This window comes from Pteronotus mesoamericanus, unplaced genomic scaffold, assembly GCF_021234165.1.
Source record: "Pteronotus mesoamericanus isolate MK-2021 breed Mesoamerican mustached bat unplaced genomic scaffold, CSHL_Meso_final contig_27, whole genome shotgun sequence".
NCBI lineage: Eukaryota > Metazoa > Chordata > Mammalia > Chiroptera > Mormoopidae > Pteronotus > Pteronotus mesoamericanus.
The window spans coordinates 25,742,472-25,765,184 of record NW_026555115.1 but is presented as its reverse complement, the minus strand read 5'-3'; the positions used below and the strand labels follow the sequence as shown (position 1 = coordinate 25,765,184).

At 43.2% G+C, this 22,713-nt stretch overlaps 1 protein-coding gene and 1 pseudogene across 1 annotated transcript in view; one reads left to right on the top strand and one right to left on the bottom strand.

Moving 5' to 3' along the window:
* FAM162A (family with sequence similarity 162 member A) overlaps positions 1-22,713 on the top strand; it is a 36,519-nt gene that overhangs the window by 9,502 nt on the left and 4,304 nt on the right. Inside the window, exons 2-3 of the mRNA XM_054575218.1 lie at positions 18,203-18,325; positions 20,277-20,385. Coding sequence (XP_054431193.1) covers positions 18,203-18,325; positions 20,277-20,385 — 232 coding nt within the window. The remainder of the gene's footprint in view (positions 1-18,202; positions 18,326-20,276; positions 20,386-22,713) is intronic.
* Positions 5,524-5,953, bottom strand: LOC129071838 (protein cornichon homolog 1-like; annotated as a pseudogene).

Sequence of the window (22,713 nt, the reverse complement as noted above, 5' to 3'; positions counted from 1 at the left end):
AAGTAGAAATACCTTTTGAGCAAGTTTTCCAGGGAGGTCTTACCCAGGTGGGTCAGATGGTGGCAGTTTCTGACTAAATTGCTGGCCTGGCTCTGGGGCACATATACGCGCCCATCAGGTAACCTCCAAGTTGCCTCGGGGCTTTCTTGTCCTCCGGCCTGTTGGGCCCATTTCATTTCTGCTGGCTCATAGTCCCGACGGTTAATGGGGTTCCCCAGCAGGGGTCCGAGAAGGGAGGGCTGTACTTCTGCCATCTCACCACATACTGCGGCAGCCTTTGCTGTCAAGTCCGCCTTCTGGTTCCCACAGGCCGGTATGGTGTCTTGTTTGGAATGGCCTTTGCAGTGGATGACGGACACCGCAGTTGGGGCCCACACTGCTTCGAGGAGACGCAGGATTTCTGTCTTGTTTTTAATTTCCTTTCCTTCTGCTGTCAGCAGCCCGCGTTCTCGGTAGATGGCCCCATGGAAGTGCAGGGTGGCGTAGGCGTACTTGGAGTCAGTGTAGATATTGACTTTCCGGTCCCGGGCCAACTCCAGTGCTCTTATTAAGGCCCAGAGTTCCACTCTCTGGGCCGACCATCCAGAGGGCAAGGCTTTAGCTTCTACCACCTGGTCAAGCGTGGTTACTGCGTACCCTGCCACTCGGACCCCTTCTCTCATATAACTGCTGCCGTCTGTGAAATAGGTCACGTCAGCATTGGGCAGAGGCTGGTCCCGCAGGTCCGGTCGGCTGGCATAGACCTCCTCGGTAACCTCTAGGCAGCAGTGGTCTGGGTCCCCTAGTTCGGTCGGCAGGAAGGTTGCAGGGTTTAATCTTTTTACAGTCTTTACCTGGACCCGAGGATTCTCTTGGAGTATGCCCTGATATTGTGTCAGTCTGGGGTTGGACAGCCATCGGTGTCCCTGTCCTGCCAGGAGGCTATGGATGCTATGGGGAACGAATAGAGTGGTCTCCTGCCCCAAAGTTAATTTGTCCGCTTCTTGTAGCAGAGATACCGCGGCTGCAACTGCCCTCAAGCAAGGGGGCCACCCGGCCACGACGTTATCCAGTTGCTTAGACAGGTAAGCCACTGGGCGCTCCCAAGGTCCGGCTGATTGAGTTAAGACCCCCAGAGCAACCTTGTCCTTCTCATGCACATGTAGATAGAAGGGCCGGCTGGGGTCTGGTAGGCCCAGAGCTGGGGCTTTCCTAAGGAGGTCCTTTATTTGAGCAAAGGCCTGTTCCTGTTCTTTTCCCCATGCCAGGGGTAAGGTGTCTGGCCCACACAGGACCTGGTAGAGTGGCCTTGCTCTGGCTGCGAACCCCGGGATCCAAATTCTGCAAAAGCCGGCTGCTCCCAGGAACTCACGTAATTGTCTTCGTCCGCTCGGGGCCGGGAAGCGGGTAATGACCATTTTCCGGTCTGTATTTAGGGATCTTTTGCCTTGGGAAATTAGGAACCCTAAATATTTGACTTCTTGTTGGCAGATTTGTGCCTTTTTCCGTGAGACTCGGTACCCTTGTTGGGTTAGCAGTTTTAGGAGCGCTCTTGTCCCCTCTAGGCATCGGCTCTGGTCGGGGGCAGCTAAGAGGAGGTCATCAACATACTGGAGTAGAGTTAAATCCTTTCCCTCGTCTGAGAAAGATTGCAGGTCCCGGGCTAGCGCTTCGCCGAATAACGTGGGGGAGTTCTTAAATCCCTGTGGCAACCGGGTCCATGTCACCTGTGTCTTTACCGCCGTATGCGGGTCTTCCCATTCAAAGGCAAAGATAGGTTGGCTGGCTGGAGCTACCGGGATGCAGAAGAAGGCATCCTTTAAGTCTAGGCATGTGTACCAGGCGGCGGTTGGCGGGAGTCGGCTCAGTAGGGTGTATGGGTTCGGGACTACAGGGTGCAGTGTGACGACGGCTTCGTTTACCACCCGGAGGTCCTGCACTGGACAGTACCCTGTTCCGTCAGGTTTCTTGATTGGCAAGAGCGGGGTATTCCACGTTGATTGACAGGGGACCAGTATACCCTCTTGGAGGTGCTTTCGGATGACCTCCAATATTCCTAGGCGGGCCTCCCTTGAGATAGGGTACTGTCGCTGGTGGCACGGTTTAGCCCCCGGTTTGAGTTCAATTATTACTGGGACCTGGTTTCTGGCTAGTCCAGGGGGATTGTCCTCGGCCCAGACCGTGGGGAATTCCTGCAGCAGGTTGTCTCTAGCCTCAGGTCTGGGGCCATGGTCACCAGATTCCCCAGAATACAACTGGTATTCTTCCTCTCGTGGCAAAATGAGGGCCATGAGCCTAGGGCCGTCCACTTGCAGCGAGGCCTCCCCTGACTGCTGGAAGGTGATTCGAGCTCCCAGCTTCGATAAGAGGTCTCGCCCTAACAGTGGGACAGGGCATTCAGGTAGGTATAAGAACTCATGTCTAATCCGGTGGCCTCCCAGATCAACAATTCGGGCCTGGCAGAAGCGTTTTGGGCTACTTGGCTGACCAGTGGCCCCTACGATGGTGACTTCTCGTCCGGATGGGGGGAGCTACAGGGGTGGTGACGACCGAGTGCTCTGCCCCGGTATCTACCAAGAAAGAGGGAGTCTGGCCCCCAACAATCGCTTCGACCATGGGCTCATGGGGGCCTAGATTCAGGGAGCCCGGTCTTCCTCATTCTGAGTCTAGGCCCGCCAGGCTAAGGATGGTGGGCGCCGGCTCAGAGGGCGCCGGACCAGCCTTCTTTTTCCGGTGCGGGCATTCTCTTTTCCAATGTCCTCTTTCCTTACAATAGGCACATTGGTCTCTCTCTACCTTGGCGTGCCCTTTCTGGTCTTTCGGTCCCCCTTTGCCTTTTGCTGCCGGCTGAGTGAGGCGGCTGCTAGCAGTGCGGCCTTTTTCTCTAATCTTTTCTGGGCTGCCTTCTCAGCGGCCTCCTCCCGGTTATTGTAGACTTTATTTGCTACCTCAACCAGCTGACTGATGTTCATGCCTGCAAAGCCCTCTAGCTTCTGGAGCTTTTTGCAGATGTCAGGGGCCGATTGGGAGACAAAAGCAGTGTTTACCATTAGCCGTGTATCTGGGCTTTCTGGGTTGAAGGGGGTGTATATCCGGTAGGCCTCTAGGAGCCTTTCTAAGAAGTCCCCGGGACATTCATCTGGCGGTTGGACAACACTGGCCACCTTTGACATATCGGTCGGTTTTCTGGCCCCAGCTCTGACCCCCTGGAGGATGGCTTCCCTGTACCGGTCCAGGGCTGCTCTTCCCTGTTCGGTGTTGTGATCCCAGTCGGGTTGGGTCTCTGGGGCTGCCACCCGAGCGTACTGGGCTGGGTCTATTGTGCCCACTGGAGCGTTGGCTTCTAGATATCTCTGGGCCTCCTGGAAGACTCTGCGCCTCTCTTCCGTATTAAAAAGGGTTAGGAGCAATGGGCGGCAATCGTGCCACGTTGGCCGGTGAGTTTGCATAATGGACTCCATTAGGTCTACGAGTGCCTGGGGCTTCTCCGAATATGAGGGTGTGTGGTGTTTCCAGTTCAAGAGGTCAGTCGTGGTAAAGGGCTGATAGTAAAACACGACCGGTCCCGGGTATAAGGTCCCATCAGGCCCCGTTCGTGGCGGGCCCTGGGTCTCCCGCAGTGGCATCTGGAGGGACTGGTGGTGTCTTAAGCGGGAGGCGATAGGAGATTCTGGGGGCGCTGTTGCCTCGGGCTGCGGGGGCGAGACTGAAGGGGGCGGTGTTTCAGGCGCTTCTGCCTGACCTCCCAAGTTCCTAGCTGGGTAAGGGGGAGGCTGCACCGGGGGGTCTTCCTCTGGTGGGCCTTGATAGATAGGGGGTCTTGCCACTGATTTGGCAACTAGGATGCGGGTTACATCCCTTTCCTTTGATCGGGAGCAACAGTTCCGGGCTCCCCTGGCTCGCCCTCCCGTAGCGCCTAGGTGACGAGGTTTGACCCCCGCACCCTTCCGGAGCCAGTCGGGCATCTCTTGCGCTAGCTCCTGCCACTTTTCTATGTAGAGGAATTGGTTTGGGTGTCCTGGACTTCCTGTGACTATGAGATGGACAGCCCTAATTATGTCTAGGTCAAGGGTTCCTTCAGGAGGCCAGCCTACCCCGAACATGGGCCACTCAGCGGAACAGAAAATTTCTAATTGCCCCAGGTCCATATCGGGCTGCTGGCCCCGGAACCGGTCGAAATTCCTTAACACACAATCTAAGACTGTAGACTGTCCGCCCCCCATGATCCCTCCCGAAACGGCGCAGACAAACGGGGGCAGCAGGGATACTTTCACTTTCGCCCGCCTGGCCTCTCCTCTGGCGAGGGACTTGGGTCTGTCTTAGCTAAGGCTGCCCGAGTAGAGTCCGGGTTAGCTTCCCAGCCGTTATGCCGTATGACAGACCGAGGACCCGCAGGTTAGGGCTCACTCAGACTCCGTAGGCTCGGGGGAACACCGCTGGCCTGTGGAGCCACACAGTCAGTCACTCACTCAATCACACAGAGGTTAACACTTTCCCTCCTGACAGGGAAACCGTGCCAGAGGCCAGTAGGCCTGAGAGGTGATCGGCCTCTCCTTCCACCACTTATAGGTGGGTCTGATTCGGGTCTGGTCCCCGGGGCACTTACCAATCTGGCGCCTTCAGGTAGGCTTGGGTCCGCTCCCCGAGTGCCCGGGTTATGGAAAGGCCCGAGGTCGGGGCCAAGGGGAGCCCAGCCCCTCGGGACTCGAAATCACCGGGGCACGTGCTTCCCTCTGGAGTCCGGGCTCGCCCGGCCGACCCCAGCCGTCTTCACCGGAGGCAAACGGCCTGCTCGTGTGAGTCGTTTCCCGGTCAGGGAACCAAATGTTACGGAAAGCCAGACTCAAGACACGATTCAGGGAACGGAGTAAGCCTTTATTCACACGCGCGGGCGCAGAGGAGGCAGTCTCCAAATTCTGAGCCGCGAATCCGTGTTAGATAGGGGTTTATAAGCCCTAGCATTCCGGGCGGGAAACGGATGGGCTTCCCAGGTGGGGGAAGGGATTAGCATTCAGGTGGGAGATTGATGAGATTGATGTGCTACCCAGGCGGGGGAAGGGATGTGAAAACGGGCTACAGGAACAGATAAGCAATGATTAACAGTTAACCTGGGAGGGGTCTCTGGCTAGGCTGTTCCTCTTAAATCATCTTGCCCTTATCAATTTCAATCAAAACTAAAATGAGCCTTATAAGTTCCTATAAACAAAAGCTTCCAATGGACTAAGGACAAGCAATAATTAATGCAGTCATTCAAGGGATTATGGCTGTTCCTTGAGGAGTACAAATTCAAATCTCTCAACACCGCAAGTAATCATTTTATATTAATTTATATGTAATTCCATTTAAATTCTTTATCAGAGTATAACATGAAAACAGTGTTTCCACAAGCAAAAAATGTGGAAACATTAAAGAAAAATGAGTCATTGTTTTAATGTAACTGATCAGATTTTATAGGCTACTCTTGGAAACAAGATCTTTCTAGATAGACTCCCTTCATTTGGTGGTTTTTTTGCATACACTTGACCAGTTCTTCTATGTGTTGTTCTAAGAGCTCACCAAAACATAGATCATGCTATATATTTATATAGAGTACAAAACAGACTAGAAGATAAAAAACTACTTTGCACCATCCTTTTTCCTGACAATGTGCCATAATGTCTGCATTCATGACGGTTGTAGAGTTATATCCTGGCCCACTCATCACTAGTCTACTCATACACCTCCAAATATGTTATGCCATACTGAGGGACATACTGAGACCCAGTGTAAGCCACTCTGCTGCACAAAGAAACAATACAGAAGAAAGCATGGATGAGGTATTCTGGAAGTACAAGAAGATTCAGGGTATTACACAGGTCTATAGGATTACTGTAATCAGTCTTCAGCTCATCAAGTGGTGCCAGATGATGAAGATGACTGTAGCCGTGAGCAGCAGCGCCAGCATATAGCAGAAGGCTGTGAACATGAACAGCATGGCTGAGGATGAGGAACAGGGAGCAGGGCAGGGTCCTCTGGGAAAACCCTGCTATCCATTTTCTTTTGCACCTCACTTGAATAGTGTTGTGACACCACCTAAAGTGAGTGAGGTTCCATATTCATGTCTTCCCCCTCCTGCTGCCTTTACCCCTGCTCCCCCATCCCAGGCCTGTCTTGCATCCTGCACTCAGATTTATCTTTCAGAGATACCATTGCTATTGTTTTCCTGGCCAAAGGTGCTTTGCCTGTTGTCCAAATCATTTTGGGGGTAACATGGATAGCCACAAGACCCAGATCCAGAGTGAACTGTGCCAGTGTCATCACTTAAATTCTGAGCCCTAGAACATCAGCTTGGACCTCAAAAACAAGGCAGAGTTACCCTCATGAGTGGTGGTAGGCTGGCAGGCAGATCCGGAAGTCTATGTCACACACAAGAGCAGAGAAAATCAGATTTGAAGCCAGACAGACGGATTCCTTGTCAGAACAGTAGCTAGCCATTCAGGTCTGATGATTAGAAAAGCTCAAAGCAAGTTAATATTTTAGGTTTATTCATTTGTTTTGTTGTGATCAGCCTTCGGTGCACTCCAGTGATGGGGGATACCAGGCCCCCGGCAGTCTCGCCGCAGGTCACCGGGGATGAAGGAAATTAAAATAAGTTGTTCCAGACACTTCTCGGTCTGGCAGGAAAAGGGGGTGACAATTCCCTCTAGTGGAGAATGCCCCAAGCCCCGCCCCCCCACCTTGAAGTGGCTTTTAGAGTACGCATGCAAAGCTCATCAATCAATGTCAAAAGGCTATGTTTACAGAAAACAGAGATAGATAACAATTGAAGGAACACAGAGATCTGCCTCTAGTCAGGGTCTGGTAGACTGGATGGTGCCCATTCTGCCCTGAAACTTGGGAAACTGATCACATTCTATGCTCAACCCCAAACATCAGTACTCATTAACTCAAGGGCATTCTTAGCAAAGTAAGTTTCATAGGATTTAATGCATTCCTTTTCCAGGCCTAATTGTCTCTGGGAATCACCCAATCCAGTTTAGGGCTGTACCTGCCTTTAGTATTGTTTCAAGCCTGAGCCAGGCAGATGGAGCAGAGCAGCCAAGAGATGAGGAGACTATTTCAGATAGAATGAGGACTCCAGCCATGACAAAGCTGAGGGATGAGGGTCTCATGCCCCTTCTCTGTGTCCCCCAAGTCCTTCCCTGTTGGCCCCCATGCGACTGTGCCTGTCTTAGGTTGCCCCTGCCATTGAGGGGTCTTACCCATCATTGACTAACCAACCATCCTCCGGGACCAAGAAGGGTGATGTGAGGGAGGCAGGGGCTGCACCCCTGCAGGGGGACAGGTTTTGTCTCCTCAGTGGCCAATTTTCCCAAGGCCTCCTTGCTCAGCTCCAGCCTGGGGGCCCTTTTGCCTGTCGGCGAGGCTACAGTCCCTCTAAACCAGGCAGGATGGTTCCCAACATTCCAACTTTGTTTCTAATGTGGAAACTAAATCAATGGTTCTCTATTCTAAATGAGCTCTGGGTGGAAATAAGAGCTCCCACTTCTTTAAATAACAGAATTATCCTAGTTTAATCATTCTTTTTTCTACTAAGTCAATTAGAGCAGCTACAAACACTTGACATATAATTCATTGTAATTATAAAATACAGTATTGATGAAATAGCTATGTATATGAACTATACTATACCCAGGATGGGCACATATGTAGCTTTTTCCTCCTGAGGGTTAAAATTGACTGATTCACGAAAAAAGCTTTCAAAGTTCCTTCCTCAGACTTGCCCTTTCCTATCACAGCAAAAATTTTAGTTCTGGAAATATCCTATTTTAATCCTAAGAGAATTAAATAGGCATTTGTGGACTATCATGAGTACTGTGTAAGTATTTAGATTAGAAATCTTTCCATGGGGCATGAAAAAGGAACATCATTGCCCCAGAAATCAGCTTCTCCCGGTGGAGGTCGCAGTAGCAGCTACTGGCCTTCTAGAAAACTAGGAAAAGAGAATGAGGTGTTTGGGCAAACAGTCTCGTGTCACTGAGGTAGGATCAGATCTGTGGACTCTGGTCATTCACTGTGAGATAATTAGACAGTGGCTATGTTCACCCGCGAGGGGCAGCCAGCTTCTGTGGAGGAGGGATGTGAAATAAAGCCTTTTCCACAGGAGATGAAGAGTCAAGGCAACTGTAGACCAGTCAACGCTGCATGTCATTGAGGACTGAGTAGAGAATTAGAGACTGCAGGCTCGGTGGAATCTGAAAGCTAGGCATACGCCACAGGGATTCCAAACTTTGAGGGCAATGAGTTACATGTAACTGATACACAGAAGTCAGAAGTAAAGCCGAGCTTTCTGTCAATAAATTAACTGTTGAAAAGAGGGATTTTGAGCCCAGCTGGAGACGTGATATTAAGTTCTTGAGGTGGGCTCTGGGCATTCATGAAGCTTATGTTCAACAGGAACTCTAGCTGGTTGTGTTGAAGAGCAGTGATTCTCAAACATGGCAGCACCTTAGAATCACTTAGAGAATCTTTTAAAGAATGTTTTGTCTGGGTCCTGGTCCTAGAAATTGGGATTTCATTGGTCTGGGATGGCTCTGTGCATTTTTTTTTTTTAAGGTGTTCTGATGATTCCAATTGGGTAGTTTGAAATCCAGTTTTCTAGAGCAGTGCTTCTCAAACTTCAGTAGGCATAAGCATCACTCGGAAGGCTTGTAAAAACATTTTTCTAGACCCCACCTAAGAAGATTCTGAAGGTTTGGTGTGGGACCTGAGAATTTGTATTTCTATGATGCTCCCAGCTAAGGCTAACTAGCACTGTCCTAGACTTTAGAGAATGTGATACTGGTTTACATGTGTGTGGCACGCAGTAAGTACTCAGCAACTATTGAATAAATATCTTTTTTTTGTCTTTTATAAATTTTATTTTATTTTTTAGACAGAGGGGAAGGGTGTGGGGAGAGAGAGAAAACATCAATGTGTGGTTGCCTCTCACATCCCCCCTACCCCCTGCCAACCGGGGACCTGGCCTGCAACCCAGCCATGTGTCCTGACTAGGAATCGAACTGGTGACCCTTTGATTCACAGGCCAGCGCTCAGTCCACTGAGCCACACCAGCCAGGGCAATATAGGTGTCCTTTTGATTCTTAAAATTTAATGTTCATTTGGATATCTCATTAAAAATTTGTAGTCCGGGGTCGGAGCTGAAAGTCTGCACTTCTAAAAAGCTCCCAAATAATACCAACCATGCTTGAGAATAACAAGGTGTGATAAGATAAACTATTATGTGTAATTTTCTCATTCCCATCAAAGTACTCTTGTCAGGTGATCTTTATCTGCACATCTTCGGTCTACCCTGAATTGGGCACGTTTGCTACTATACCCCACTTTCTTTTTCTCTCCTATTCCAAAAGCATACTGGAGTGCAAGTGAATGATGTTTTTATAGCAATATCATCAAATTCTCTCTAATTTTTAATAGTAACTATCAAGTAAGTATATTTATAATATATGTGCAAAGTAAAAACAGTAAGGTATCATTAATAATACTCAAGTACCCATGTTTTTAAAACGTTTTTATTTTGGAATAATTTTAATTTACAGAAGAGTTGCAAAGATAGCACAGAGTTCTATATAGCCCTTACCCAGTTTCCCCTAATGATAAGATCTTACGTAACCACAGTACATTTGTCAAACTAAGGAATTAACATCAGCACATTACTATTAGCTAAAGGACAGACTTTATTTGGTTCTCACTGGTTATTCTCTTGTCCATTTTTTGTTCCAGGATTCAATCCAGGATACCATATTGCATTTAGCTGTCATGTCTCCTTTGTCTCTTCTGGTCTGTGAAAGTTTCACATGCTTTGATTTTTATTATCTTGATAGTTTTGAACGATATTGGTCAGATGTTTTGTAGAATGTCTCTCAATTTGGGTTTGTTTGGTGCTTTCTCATGATGAGACTAGGACTATGGGTTTGTGGAACATGATGTTCACATGTTTTATGACTGGTGATTTTGGCCACTTTGTTTCTTCCCTATAAAGTCACTATTATTTTTTTTCCTTTCCATACTCTGTTCTTTGGAAGTAAGTCACTAGGTCTGGCCCATACTCAAGAGGAAAGGAATCCAGGAGGGAAGATTATCTGCATATATTTGAGATTTTTCCTTAAGGAAAATTTGTCCCTTCTTCACTTATTCACTTATTCATTCATCCAGTTATTATTTAGATCAGCTTGGGCTCATATATGTTATGCCTTGAGTTATAATCTATTACTGCATTATTTATTTTGTTGCTCAAATGATTCTAGTGTAGGTTCTATCAGATCAGGTCCTTTGTCCCTTTACATGCCACCAGCCTTTTGTTTTTTGAACACGTTTTTCCTTCCTGGTGCTACAGGATTCCAGATTCATCTTGCATTTTCTCTGCCCCAGCCTAGGATCAGTTATTTTTCTCCAGGGAGCTCCAGTTCCTTTTACTGGATAATGGTATTTACAAATCAAGATCTGGGCACTGAGTGCGTGTATTGTTACTGAAGTGTCACTGATTCCAGGCCCACCCAGTGGGTAGAGCTGGGAAATACACATATGTATACTAAGCCATGTGTACACAAATAATTATGTCTGTATCTGTCCAAGTATCATATCATTTCTATATATTTGCAAATATATAAATAACCTAACATGTAAGTATATGAAGCTAAAATAGTTGATACAGTGTTGTGACTGATCCAGCGCCACAGAGTTTATTGTAGCTTCCTACCCCTGCTTTTAGAACTTCTTTCTCTGACAGTGAGAAAACTGGCTTTCATTATCTACCATTTGTTTTTGTTTTTGTTTATCTTCACCCAAAGACATACTCACTGATTTTAGAGAGAGGGAAAGAGTGAGGGAGAGAAACATTGATCAGTTGCTTCTTGAACGTGCCTTGACTGGTAACCAAACCACAACCCAGTATGTGTCCTGACCAGGAATCGAACCTGCTACCTTTTGGTTTATAGGATGAAGCTCCAACCAACTAAGCCACACCAGAAGGGGCAACCATTTGTTTACGTACTTGTTCAGCCCTAGTATACTTGTAGTTTTAGAATTGTTAACCCATGCTCATGTTAAGAAAAAAAAATCTGCCAGTTAGAGTACAGTATTTATAGGGTTTTTTTTTTTTTTTTGTCTTTAGTTTTACAGTTTCCAGTCAAAACAATGGTTTCCAAAGTTATTTAGGTCAGCTTCTTTTCTCCCCCACCTTGAAGGTTATGAGATTAGGTTATGTCATACATTTCTAATACAGTGAGATACATTTGTCACATTCTGCATTCTGTCCTGGGATTCCTCCAACATCCTGGTTGATATTTTTAACTTTGCATATATTAAAGCTCTTTGTGATGTACAGCTTTATGAGCTTTGACAAATGTCATGATTTTATTTTTAAGCAAATCATTGTCAATCTTCATATCTATCAATGTACTTGCAACACACCTGACAACTGATCTTGACAAAGATTAGGAAACACTAACTTAGATAATTTTTTAAAAGCCTCTTTGTTGTTTAGCATTCATTGAACCTTCATTTATCATCCCTGATTCCCAGAGATTGGTCATATCCCAAGTCATGTCACTGATGCTTATCTCCAGGAGGGTCTTGAAAGATTCTGAGAAAAAAGTTGTCCCCACCTCTCTGCACTGTCCATCCATCATGACTTTGGAAGTGCTTTTTAAGGAAGGGAAGGGACTACAGGGTGGAATCCAGTACTTTAACCAGCCTCACCCCCGCTGACCTAGCTAGAGCTGTGAGGCTTCATCTTGACTTCCTGCTAGGGCCCTGGGGATGCAGAACTGTCAGCCCAGGGACAGGCTGCAAGTTCAACCAGAGGTCTAAGGAGCTGCTTTCTTTTTCATTTGTATGTTTGTTTTTAGTTGTGGTCCACCAGAGGATGGAAAATTTTTGGCTTGGATGTCTGGGGCAAAATATTCTGTCTCTTTGAGATAGAAAAAGGTCTTAATAATGTTATTAAAACTTTTATGGTTTTTTTCTGGATTTGCAAAATAAAAATTGAGCTCACGTCATGTACTTCATTTTCTTAGTGGTCAGTTTTTTTAAATTATTTTTTACATTGGTCTATTATTTCTAATATATATAATAAGATCATATTTATGTGTGTTTTAATCAGCATTTATACCTTAGGGGTTAAAAATCATTGGCATCCAATATGAAGTCGCAGTAAGAAAAAGTTGGGAGATATTTTCTGATGTTGACAAACCCCTCATGTCTTTAAGTCCCTACCCCCATCTCCACCTCAGGTACCTCTATGGTGTCAAATCCTACTTTTCTTCACATTATTCACTGTGTTCCAGAATCTGCTGTCTAGGGCCCTTGCACTTAACTATTATTTCTGTTTGGACTATAACTATATTTTCTCTCTGGCACATACTATCTAACTATTTATTTTTTTCTCAGTAGAATGCAAGTTCTGCTGGCATAGATTTTTAACTGTTTTTGTATAGTGCCTGGAACAATGCCTGATACATGGTAGGTACTCAATTATCATTTGTTGAGAATCTCTAGACATGTATTTGTGTGAGTGATAGTAAGTAGGTATACATGTTAGCATTTTTGCTTTGTTTTTATTACCTAAATTTCTATTCTCCACTGTCCTGTTCCATTCTCCTAAATTGCCTCTGTTCTAATTAAGAGGGATGGGGAGGGACAGCTACCAAAGGAAATAATTACTGATTCTGTTTCTGTTTCCTATTTAGGGAGCAGGGTCTTTCTAGCTCACTGACAGTTGCCCTCGTTCCTTTCTGTCTCACTTGCCTGACAGAAGGGAATGGGACAGGATGGTGGGAGATGGAGCCTATAGGTCTCATGAAACCATTGTTCTCTGGAGAAGATGAAAAAGTCCTGGAGATGGGTAGTGATAACAGTGAATTGTGGTGATGGTGGCACAGTGTGAATGAATGTACTTAATATCACAGAACTGTACACTTAAAAATGGCTAAGTTGGGCCCTGGCTGGTGTGGCTCTGTGCATTGAGTGCCAGCCTGTGAATTGGAAGGTTGCTGGTTCAGTTCCCAGTCAGGGCAAATGCCTGGGTTGCAGGCCAGGTCCCCAGTTGTGGGCGGCATGAGAGGCAACTGATCGATCAATATATCTCCCGCACATCAATGTTTTTTCTCCCTCTCTTTCTGCCTCCTTTCCCCTCTCTAAAATAAACAAATAAAATCTTTTAAAAAAGTTAAAATGGTAAATTTTGTGTTGTGTATATTTTACCACAATTTGTTTTAAAACCAGTGGTTCTCAAAGTGTAGTTTCAAACCAGAAGTAGCAGTTACACCTAGAAACCTGTTAGAAATGCAAATTCCCAACCTCCACCTCAGAACTGTTGATTCTGAAACTGGAGCTGGTATGTCCAGTGTTTAAGAAGCCATTCAGGTAGTTCTCATGCACACTGAAGTTCGAGACTACACAACTAAATAATTTTGTTTTAATCCTGAGAACCATAAAATTTTTTTGAAAAGCTTCATAGAATTTTCTCATGCCCTGGTAACTGCATAATTATCTTGGTCAGAAAAAGTGTTCTGGAAATGTTTTGAATATTGATGTTTTAAGTAGTGTTTCAAAAAACAACAAACAACGTTTAGACTGCCTGCTGTGTTTCAAGCATCTTGCCAAGTGCTGTAACATTTGTTTTTTTCCATTTACTCTTCAAGTCAGTCCTGATGAAGTAAATACTACATGAACCACATTTGAAATGAGGGGGAAAAAAGCCCAGCTCAATTGTAGTGTATACTTGCTGCCACTAGGTGGCACTGATAGTGTGGTTACCAAAACCCAGGCAAAGCTTTCTGGGAATACTTATTTCCAGAAAACTGGAATAAATGAGATCTCTTAACAGAGAAATTTTTAAAAAAAGAAAGAAAAGAAAAAGAAAGAGGGGGGAGGGAGGAGAAAGAAGGAAGGGAAGGAAGGAAGGAAGGAAGGAAGGAAGGAAGGAAGGAAGGAAGGAAGGAAGGAAGGAAAAGGAAAGAGAAAAATCAGATTGCAGATAACCACAAATCTTTATACAAAATAGAGATTCTGACTTCTGGTATGTTAGAGTAAAGACTTCTGAAACTCATATATATAAGTAATGAAATTACTGCCAAAAATCCTTAAAATCAATTTTTACAGACTTCTAGAAAATAACCAGAGGCTTGTGACAATCTGACAAGCATCTATGCAAGAAGAATGACTTAATCATGGTAAGAATATCAAGCCTTGTGGAGTTTTAACTGACTCCTATCTCTCAGCTTCACAGTAGCTTTGAAAACTAAAGACCCTACAACCACGGGAGCTACGGAAACCAGCAGCCTAGCAGGCACTGAAGAAGGTAGAGTGAACTTGGAGTGCCCCCAAATCCCTAGTCCCAAAGAACTTATTATTTGACCTGTCTGGCAGTTCCCTGGAAACCCCCATTCACAGGCCTCTTTTCTTCTTACTTCCCTCCCTTCCCCTCCCCTTTTTTCTCTTTTTTAAAAATTTTCTGATTTTTACCTAACTCAGGGCTAATTCAGTGCCAGTAGTTCCCCGGCCCCAGAACCCCCAGCCTGGAGCATGGCCCAACACAAACACAGTCCTTCAGAAAAGGCTGACAGACCTATTGGTGGGACACAATTAAAGAAGTCTCTGTCCAGTTATTGGCTGGCCACCAGGCTAACATAGAACATAGACTTATGTGACAAAACACACAAAGAACATAAGGGACTATAGATCAGTGGAATAGAATTGGGAGTCAGAAATAAACCCTCACATATTTGGTCATTTGATTTTCTGTATTGTGCCCAAAAAAATCCAACAGGGGAAGAATAGTCTTTTGTCTTTTTAACAAATGATGCTGGGAGAACTGAATAGTGACATGTAAAAGAATGCAGTTGGATCCCTTCCACATACAATGTACCAATATTAACTCAAAATGAATCACAGTCCTAAAAGTTAAACTATAACATTCTTAGCAGATAACATTGGAGTAAACCTTTGTGACTTTGTATATAACAACAAAACTGGAGGAACAAAAGATAAAATGGGTAAATTGGACTTGATCAAAATTAAAGATTTCTTACTTAAAGGACATCATCAAGATAGTGAAAAGACACCCATGAAATGGAAGAAAATATATGTACTTATATATCAGATAAGAAACTTGTATCTAGAATATATAAAGAACTCTTACAATTCAATAATAAAAAGACAAGGAGTTAAGAAATGAGCAAAGGAGCTGAATGAACATTTTTCAGAGAAGATACACAAGTAGCCAATAAGCATATGAAAAGATCCTCATTATCATTACTCAATGGAGAAGTACAAATCAAGAGCATAATGAGAAACCACTTCATACCTGCTAGAATGGCTTTAATTTAAAAATAAATAAATAAAAACAAGTGTGGGCCAAGATGCAACAAATTGTAACCCACATACATTTCTGATGGGAATGTAAAATGCTACAAACACTTAGAAAACAGTCTTGCAGCTCCTCAGATGATTAGCCATAGAGTTACCACATGACCCAGCAATTTTACCTCATAGTATATGCCCCAAAGCAATGAAAATATGTGTTCCCTCCAAAACTTGTACACAAATGTCCATATCAGCATTCTTCATAGTAGCCAAAAAATGGGAACCACTTAAATGTCCATAGGTTAATATTTAAACAAAACCTGGGATATCTTTGCAATGGAATAACATGTATCAATAAAAAAAAATTAAGTATTGCTAAATGCTACAACATGGATGGACCTTGATAGCTTGCTAGGTGAGCCCTGGCTGAGTAGCTCAGTTAGTTAGAACATCCACCCAAATATGCCAAGGTTGCAGGTTCTATCCCTGGTCAGAGCACATAAAGAATCAACCAATGAATGCATAAAAGTGTGTAACAACAAATTGATGTCTCTTCTCTCTCTCCCTCTCTCTAAAAAAAAATCAATTAAAAACTGTTTCTGGCTGTCTCTGCTTGGAATTCTGGTTATCTACTGATTAAAATTTTTCATGCTAAAGCCAATGGTGAAAATCACTAAGAGAAATGAAGTTTTTAAGCATACATTTATTTTAAGAATGCATATATTTCCTAGCTTTGTTCACTGGGAAGACTTGAAAACAATGACAAACCCAGTGACAATGGCCTTCTCTCCTTAAGGTATCTCTAAAAACATACTCTCTTTAAAAGAATCAGAGACCTAGGAGGCAGGATGCATCGAAATGAGCCTGGAACATTGTCAGAAAGTAGGATAGCTATCAGTCATCACTGAGAACATGCTGAAAGGACTCGGAGCCTGGTTAGAAGAGTTCCTTGTGACTCATAATGGGAGCATCTGAGCATCAAAAAGAAAAATAACTGAAATGGAGTAGAGCACACCATATGTTAAAACACAAGAGGACATGCTGTTAAACAAAATGTCACCCATGGAGGTTTCAAGGAAACCAATTCATTAATTTGAAAACTGGCAAATAAAGGGAAAGAATAAAGCATTTTCCCCACATTTCTTGTATAACTTTTACCTTAGGATAATCAAATAGTTAAGGTGGAAAAGAATTTTCCTAATGAACAATAGATCTGGCTGAAAACATCAGATGAAAGGTTGATGGGGAACTTTATAAGGGGTAAGTGAGACATACATCTGCTCTGATCTTACCATTGCAGAGGCAAAATCAATATATACCTCTTGAGGGCAGCGCAATAGGAAATACACAATACCACCTATGACATTACTAAAAAATTCTAACTTGAATTTGAGCAAACCTCAAACATTTGTTTATAAGATATAGGATAGTTAGATGCAATCAACAAAATCTTAAATGAGGGAAATTCTATAGAATAGATGACCCAGTTCAACAAAAAAATCACACGCACACAAAAGAGGGACAAGTGGGGAAACCTACACAGGAAGCATCAGCCATGTTCATTATGTGCACCCATTTAGAATAAAGCAGCTAAAAAAATTAAGAGCCCATTCAGGAAGCTGAATCATTATTTGATGATAATGTGATGATAAATTATTTTTTGTGTAATACAAATGGTAATTTAGAGAGCATTTTGAAAAGTTTTGAGATGCATACTGAAGTATTTCCAGAAGACCTAATATGATGTTTGAAATTTGCTTTAAAATAACCCAGTAGGGAGTAAGGAGTGGGTAGAGTTTAAATGAAACAAAATTTATTGGCCGTATATTGATAATTGTTGAAACTAACTGCATGGTGAGGACATGCAGGTTTGCAATACTCTCTATAGGTGCTTAGAATTTAGATTTTAAAAATTAACAACCTAGGCCCTGGCCTGGTAGTTCAGTTGGTTAGAGCGTCATCTGGATACACCAAGGTTGCAGGTTTGATCCCCCAGCCAGGGCACATACAAGAATCAACCAATGAATGCATAAGTAATTGGAACAAAAAAGTTGATGTTTCCCTTTCTCCAAAATTAATAAATAAAATTAACCTGTGTACTTATATATAATACAGTTTTATATATTTGTATATGTGTATATAGTTTTAAAATTACACATAATTCATGACTACACCCGAAGTTGATTTTTAAATGGGAAAATTGTGGCCTGGAAGGAACAGGTTTTATAGTGCCCCTTGCCATTGCAGCTTCCTACCCATAGTTGACCAGAATAGTATCGGCAACTTGACGTTTTGGTTTATCACATCAGGAAGGCTGCTAACCTAACTAATCAGCCGGGTGCCATAATACATACTACTTCCACCAGAGCCATTATTGTTATGATAAGACACGTGAGACGTATTTTTGATAAAACTTAGAGCTGACAAATGTTGTAAATTCCTAACTTTCTAATCAGCAATACATGTATATTTTAAAATGACACCAAGCTTAGCACCTTTAAATATAGTGCATGTGTCTTACAAATAGAGTAGTATATATTTTTTTTTTTTTGACGATTTCATTTATTTACTTTTTTGGAGAGGGGAAGAGAGGGGGAGAAACATTTATGTGCAAGAAATACATCGATTAGTTAGTTGCCTCTTGCTCGCCCCCAACTGGGGAACTTGGGCTGCGACCCAGGCATGTAATCTGACTGGGAATTAAACCTGTGACCTGTTGGTTTGCAGGCTGGCTCTCAATACACAGAGCCACACCAGAAGAGGCTTTATTCACTTTCTAAATGAGTTGATTTTGTTCAATGAAATATGTACCTTGCAGGCATTCTCATTTTGAGACAACAGATTTTATTTCTCTGAAACATTTTCCTTTCTTTTCTAGGAAATTGTTTTAGGTTATGTGAAAGAGATGCTTCCTCATTTCTAAGGCTTACCAGAAACTCTGATTTGAAGAGAATAAATGGATTTTGCACCAAACCACAGGAAAGTCCAAAAGCTCCATCACGTAAGTTTTTATCATCATCTAATTATGGACTAGGCAGCTCCCCAAGAATAGGACAGTTTGGAATCAAAAGAACGTAAGGGACAGGCAGTCATAGGGGTACATACCCTGGCATGTCGTTCAGGCCTTCCAAATTATGCTGACATTGGCTGTGCTCACAGGTAGCTGTGATTTCTTCGTTTTCCTCATTTGTCATGTTTATTTCTTATCTCAAAGATTGGACTGTCTGGTTTTGTAGGAGAATAGATGCACCAAAGTAAACAGTAGTCTAGAAATTATCTTTTAAGGAACCCCAAAGATAAACCAAATCAAGAAATGATGTTTTGGGTAAAATATAACCTGGATTAAGCTCTGGTTTGAGCTGACTTCAGCCACAGTTAGTCCTGTCCCTAACTGAAGCCTTTCTCATTGTCACCACTGTAGGAAGAAGGAGCATAATTTATAAACTGTAAGGTCCTAAGAACTATTTGCTTGTTGGTTCTTCATGAGAGTACACTTGAGCCAGGCAGGTCTTGGTAAGTGGAAAGGAACCATCCTCAAAGAATATTTTTATCAAGAGCTTAAAAATGTTTATGGCCTTTGACCTGGTGTTTCACTTTTGGGCATCTATCCTAAGAAATAATTCCTACATATAGGAAAAGCTTTGAGTGTAAAGATGTTTCCATTTTTTATATATATAGTAGGAAAATGAGAAATAAATCTAAATGTCAAATAACCTGAGAATGATTAATTACATATGTCAGATCTACTTGATGAAATTATTCAGCTGTTAGAAATGGTGCTTCTAAATACCATGTACTAGCATTGGAAAATGTTACAAAGTTAATGAACAAAGCAGGATACAAAATTTTATATCGTGTGTATGCACACACATGATACAGGTATAAATTACACTTACATACATACTTATGGGGATAAGACTTATGAAATACTCCAAAATAAAAATATAGGGATTATGGTAGGACAAGAGAATTAGAGATGGTTTTCAATTTTTCTTTTTTTTTTTTTTCTTTTTTTTTTGCATCTATCCTTTCTGAATTGTCTTTAATGGGTATACAGTACTTAACATGAGAAGGAAAAAATGCTATAGTGAGAGTTGTATCAAGTGCTGAGAGTTAGATGAAACTAGAACAGTGCTATTCCTATGCTTCTAAACCTCTTCTCTTGCCTTTGGTTCTTTGGGTTTATTTTCCTTTGACTTTCCTGTTCTTTTGCTGTTAACTTTTTTTTTTTTTTTTTAAGATTTTATTTCTTTATTTTTAGAGAGGAGTAGGGAGGGAGGAAGAGAGGGAGAGAAACATCAATGTGTGGCTGCCTCTCACACACCCACTGCTGGGGACCTGGCCCACAACCCAGCACGTGCCCTGACTGGGAATCTAACCAGCAACCTTTGGTTGCAGGCTGGCACTCAGTCCACTGGTAACTATTGATTAAATGAAAGGAACAGCATAAACAAAGGTGTGGAGGTGGGGATGAGTGTGACGTGTAGGTAAAGTCAAGAAGAATGTCCGTCTGCAAGAGAGATGGAGGCAGTAGTAGAATTTGGATGAGATTATCTCCAAGGCCCCTTCTAAGGTTGGAATTCTGTGATTCCCTAACTTTTTCTGTTCCTTATCTTCAGTGACTTCCCCTTCTTTAAAAGACTTTTCTCTTACAGTCTGTGGTTTTGTACCTTTCTTGTTTATCTGCATCTTTGGCCACTCCCTTTTCCTCTGCTGCCCATTTCTCCTGAGCCCTCTTTGGGTCATGCCTGAGGCTCAGCAGTTGGCCTCCCGCTCTCCTTTATCACCCTCGCTGATGGTTATCTCCACTCAGATTCTTTCATGAAACCTACTAAGGTGGCACAAATTTAGACCCAGTAGTTCTGAAATAGCACAAATAACATTCTTTTGTTGTTAAATTTGAGAGTCATGATCTCATATAAGTAAGATATCTTGTCTTGTTTCTCTCATAGACACTTACAGCCACCGAGTGCCATTACACAAACCTACGGATTGGGAGAGGAAGATCCTGATATGGTCAGGTCGCTTCAAAAAGGAAGATGAAATCCCAGAGACCGTGTCGTGAGTGTTGTACTTAGGGTTGTAAGCAGCTTTTATTTCTCACTGATTTGTTTTAAAGGAAAAGCAGTTCCTCTGAGTCTGATTATTTAAAAACTTTTAACCAAATTTTAAAACAGTTTTCACTTTTCTAAATGTTTCCTCTTTATCAAGTATCTGGAATAAAAACAGTGCTTGGAAATTGGTGTCTTATCATTGATATGTTATGTAGTGCCCAGATACTCTGAAGCCTACTGATTAGATTTCTTCTTCTTCTAGCTACAGAAATGTGACTAAACAGTTATATTCACTCTTTTAGTTTGTTTTAATCTGGGTCTACCAGTTAGGTACTTATGACAATAACCATATTCCGTGCAGTTCACTCAAGTGCTCAGACACAGGCACAAAAGTTTCCTAGATCTATCTGGGATCCAGGAAAGAGTGCCTTCTGTCACCACCTTCCTAAAACCCAGCTCTGGCTGGGATCTTGGGACTTTTTCAGAGTCTGTAGATGATGAGTACATGTTCCTCTAACCCAGGGTTTCTCAACCTTCTGCACTGTTGACATTTCGGGCCAGATAATTTTTATTGTTGGGGGCTGTCTTGTGCATTAATAGGATGTTTAGCAGCATCCCTGTCCTCTTTGTTCTCATAGATGCCAATAGCAGTCGTTAATGACAAACAAAAATGTCTCCCGACATTGTCAAATGTCCCCTGATGGAACAAAGTCACTCCTAGTTGAGAATCACTGCCTCACTGATTGGTTTGCATCTTGGCCAAGAGAGATTCTGAAAAATAGATGCCATCTACCCTGTGGGGCATCCTCCTCCTCAGAGATAGAGATTAGGGACAAAGCTCCTGGACGTTCCCTGCTGCAAGGAAACTGTTCCTGCACCTTTTGATTTCTGGCTTCAAGTCATGATTGCAAAAGATACAGGTTCATTCAAGGTCCTTTCCCAGGAAAATAAGTAGTATTTGTCTTCCGTTTACAACAGCTTTAGAAAAGAGTCCTTCTGCTTCTGCATGTCAAATTAAATAGCACGTTATTTAAACAGGAAAAGTTATTTCAGCAGAAAAGCCCTGCTCCTTCTTTGTTCAAGTGACAACATACTCTTTTGGGAAATTTCAGTGACATCAAATTCTTGCCTGTCCCAATTCCTTCCTGAAAGTCCCAGAAGAAAACCGGTATATACCCATGGTCCAAATAGGTGCTATATAGACTTTGCTGTGGAATACCTTCTTCACTTGACCTTGTAGGTGGTTCCCAGATCCCCTCTAGCCCAAAGCACTACCTAGTGAGTTACCCTAGAACACCTTTTTTTCTCTTTTTTTAAATTATTATTTTTTTAATTTTTACTGTTCAAATACATTTGCCTCTTCCCACCACCACTTTCCCCTGCCCCACCAACCTCCACCTCCCTCCCTCAATCCTTCCCCACTTTGGCTTTGTCCATGGGTCCTTTACATATGTTCCTTGATTTGACCCTTCCCCTTCACTTCCCTGTTACCCCGCCGCCCCCCGCTCCTTCCTTCCCTCTTGACACTGTTGGTTTCTTTTTTCTTTCAATGTTGCTGGTTATATTTTCCATGCTTGTCCGTTTTGTTGATTAGGTTCCACTTATAGGTGAGATCATATGGTATTTGTCTTTCGCCCCCCGGCTTATTTCACTTAGCATAATATTCTCCAGTTCCATCCATGCTGTTGCGAAGGGTAGTAGCTCTTTCTTTCTTTCTGCTGCGTAGTCTTCCCTTGTGTGAATGTACCATCGTATTTTGATCCACTCATTTACTGATGGGCACTTAGGTTGCTTCCAGCACTTAGCGATTGTAAATTGTGCTGCTATGAACATGGGGTTGCATAGGTTCTTTTGAATTGATGTTTGGGGATTCTTAGGGTATAATCCCAACTGTGGAATCTCTGGGTCAAACAGCAGTTCCATTTTTAGCTTTCTGAGGAAGTTCAAAACTGTTTTCCACAGTGGCTGCACCAGTCTGCATTCCATCAACAGTGCACTAGGGTTCCCTAGAAGGCCTTTTTCTGAACCTGGGCAACCATTTTTCTTTGTGCTCGTAGTTCTGAACAGGCACTGCTTCACTTGCCCATTGTGATTGCTCCTGTAGAATGGAGAGCAACATCATGGCCTTATTTATGTGCACTTTACTTTTTTTAAAGATCCTATATATTTATTTTTAGGGGAAGGAGAAAGAGAGAGAGAGAAACATCGGTATGTGAGAATCATCGATCGGTTGTCTCTCATGCCCCTAACTGGGGACCAAACCTAAAACCTAGGCATGTGCCCTGATGAGGAATCAAACCAGCAACCTTTTGATTTGCAGCATGACGCTCAGCCT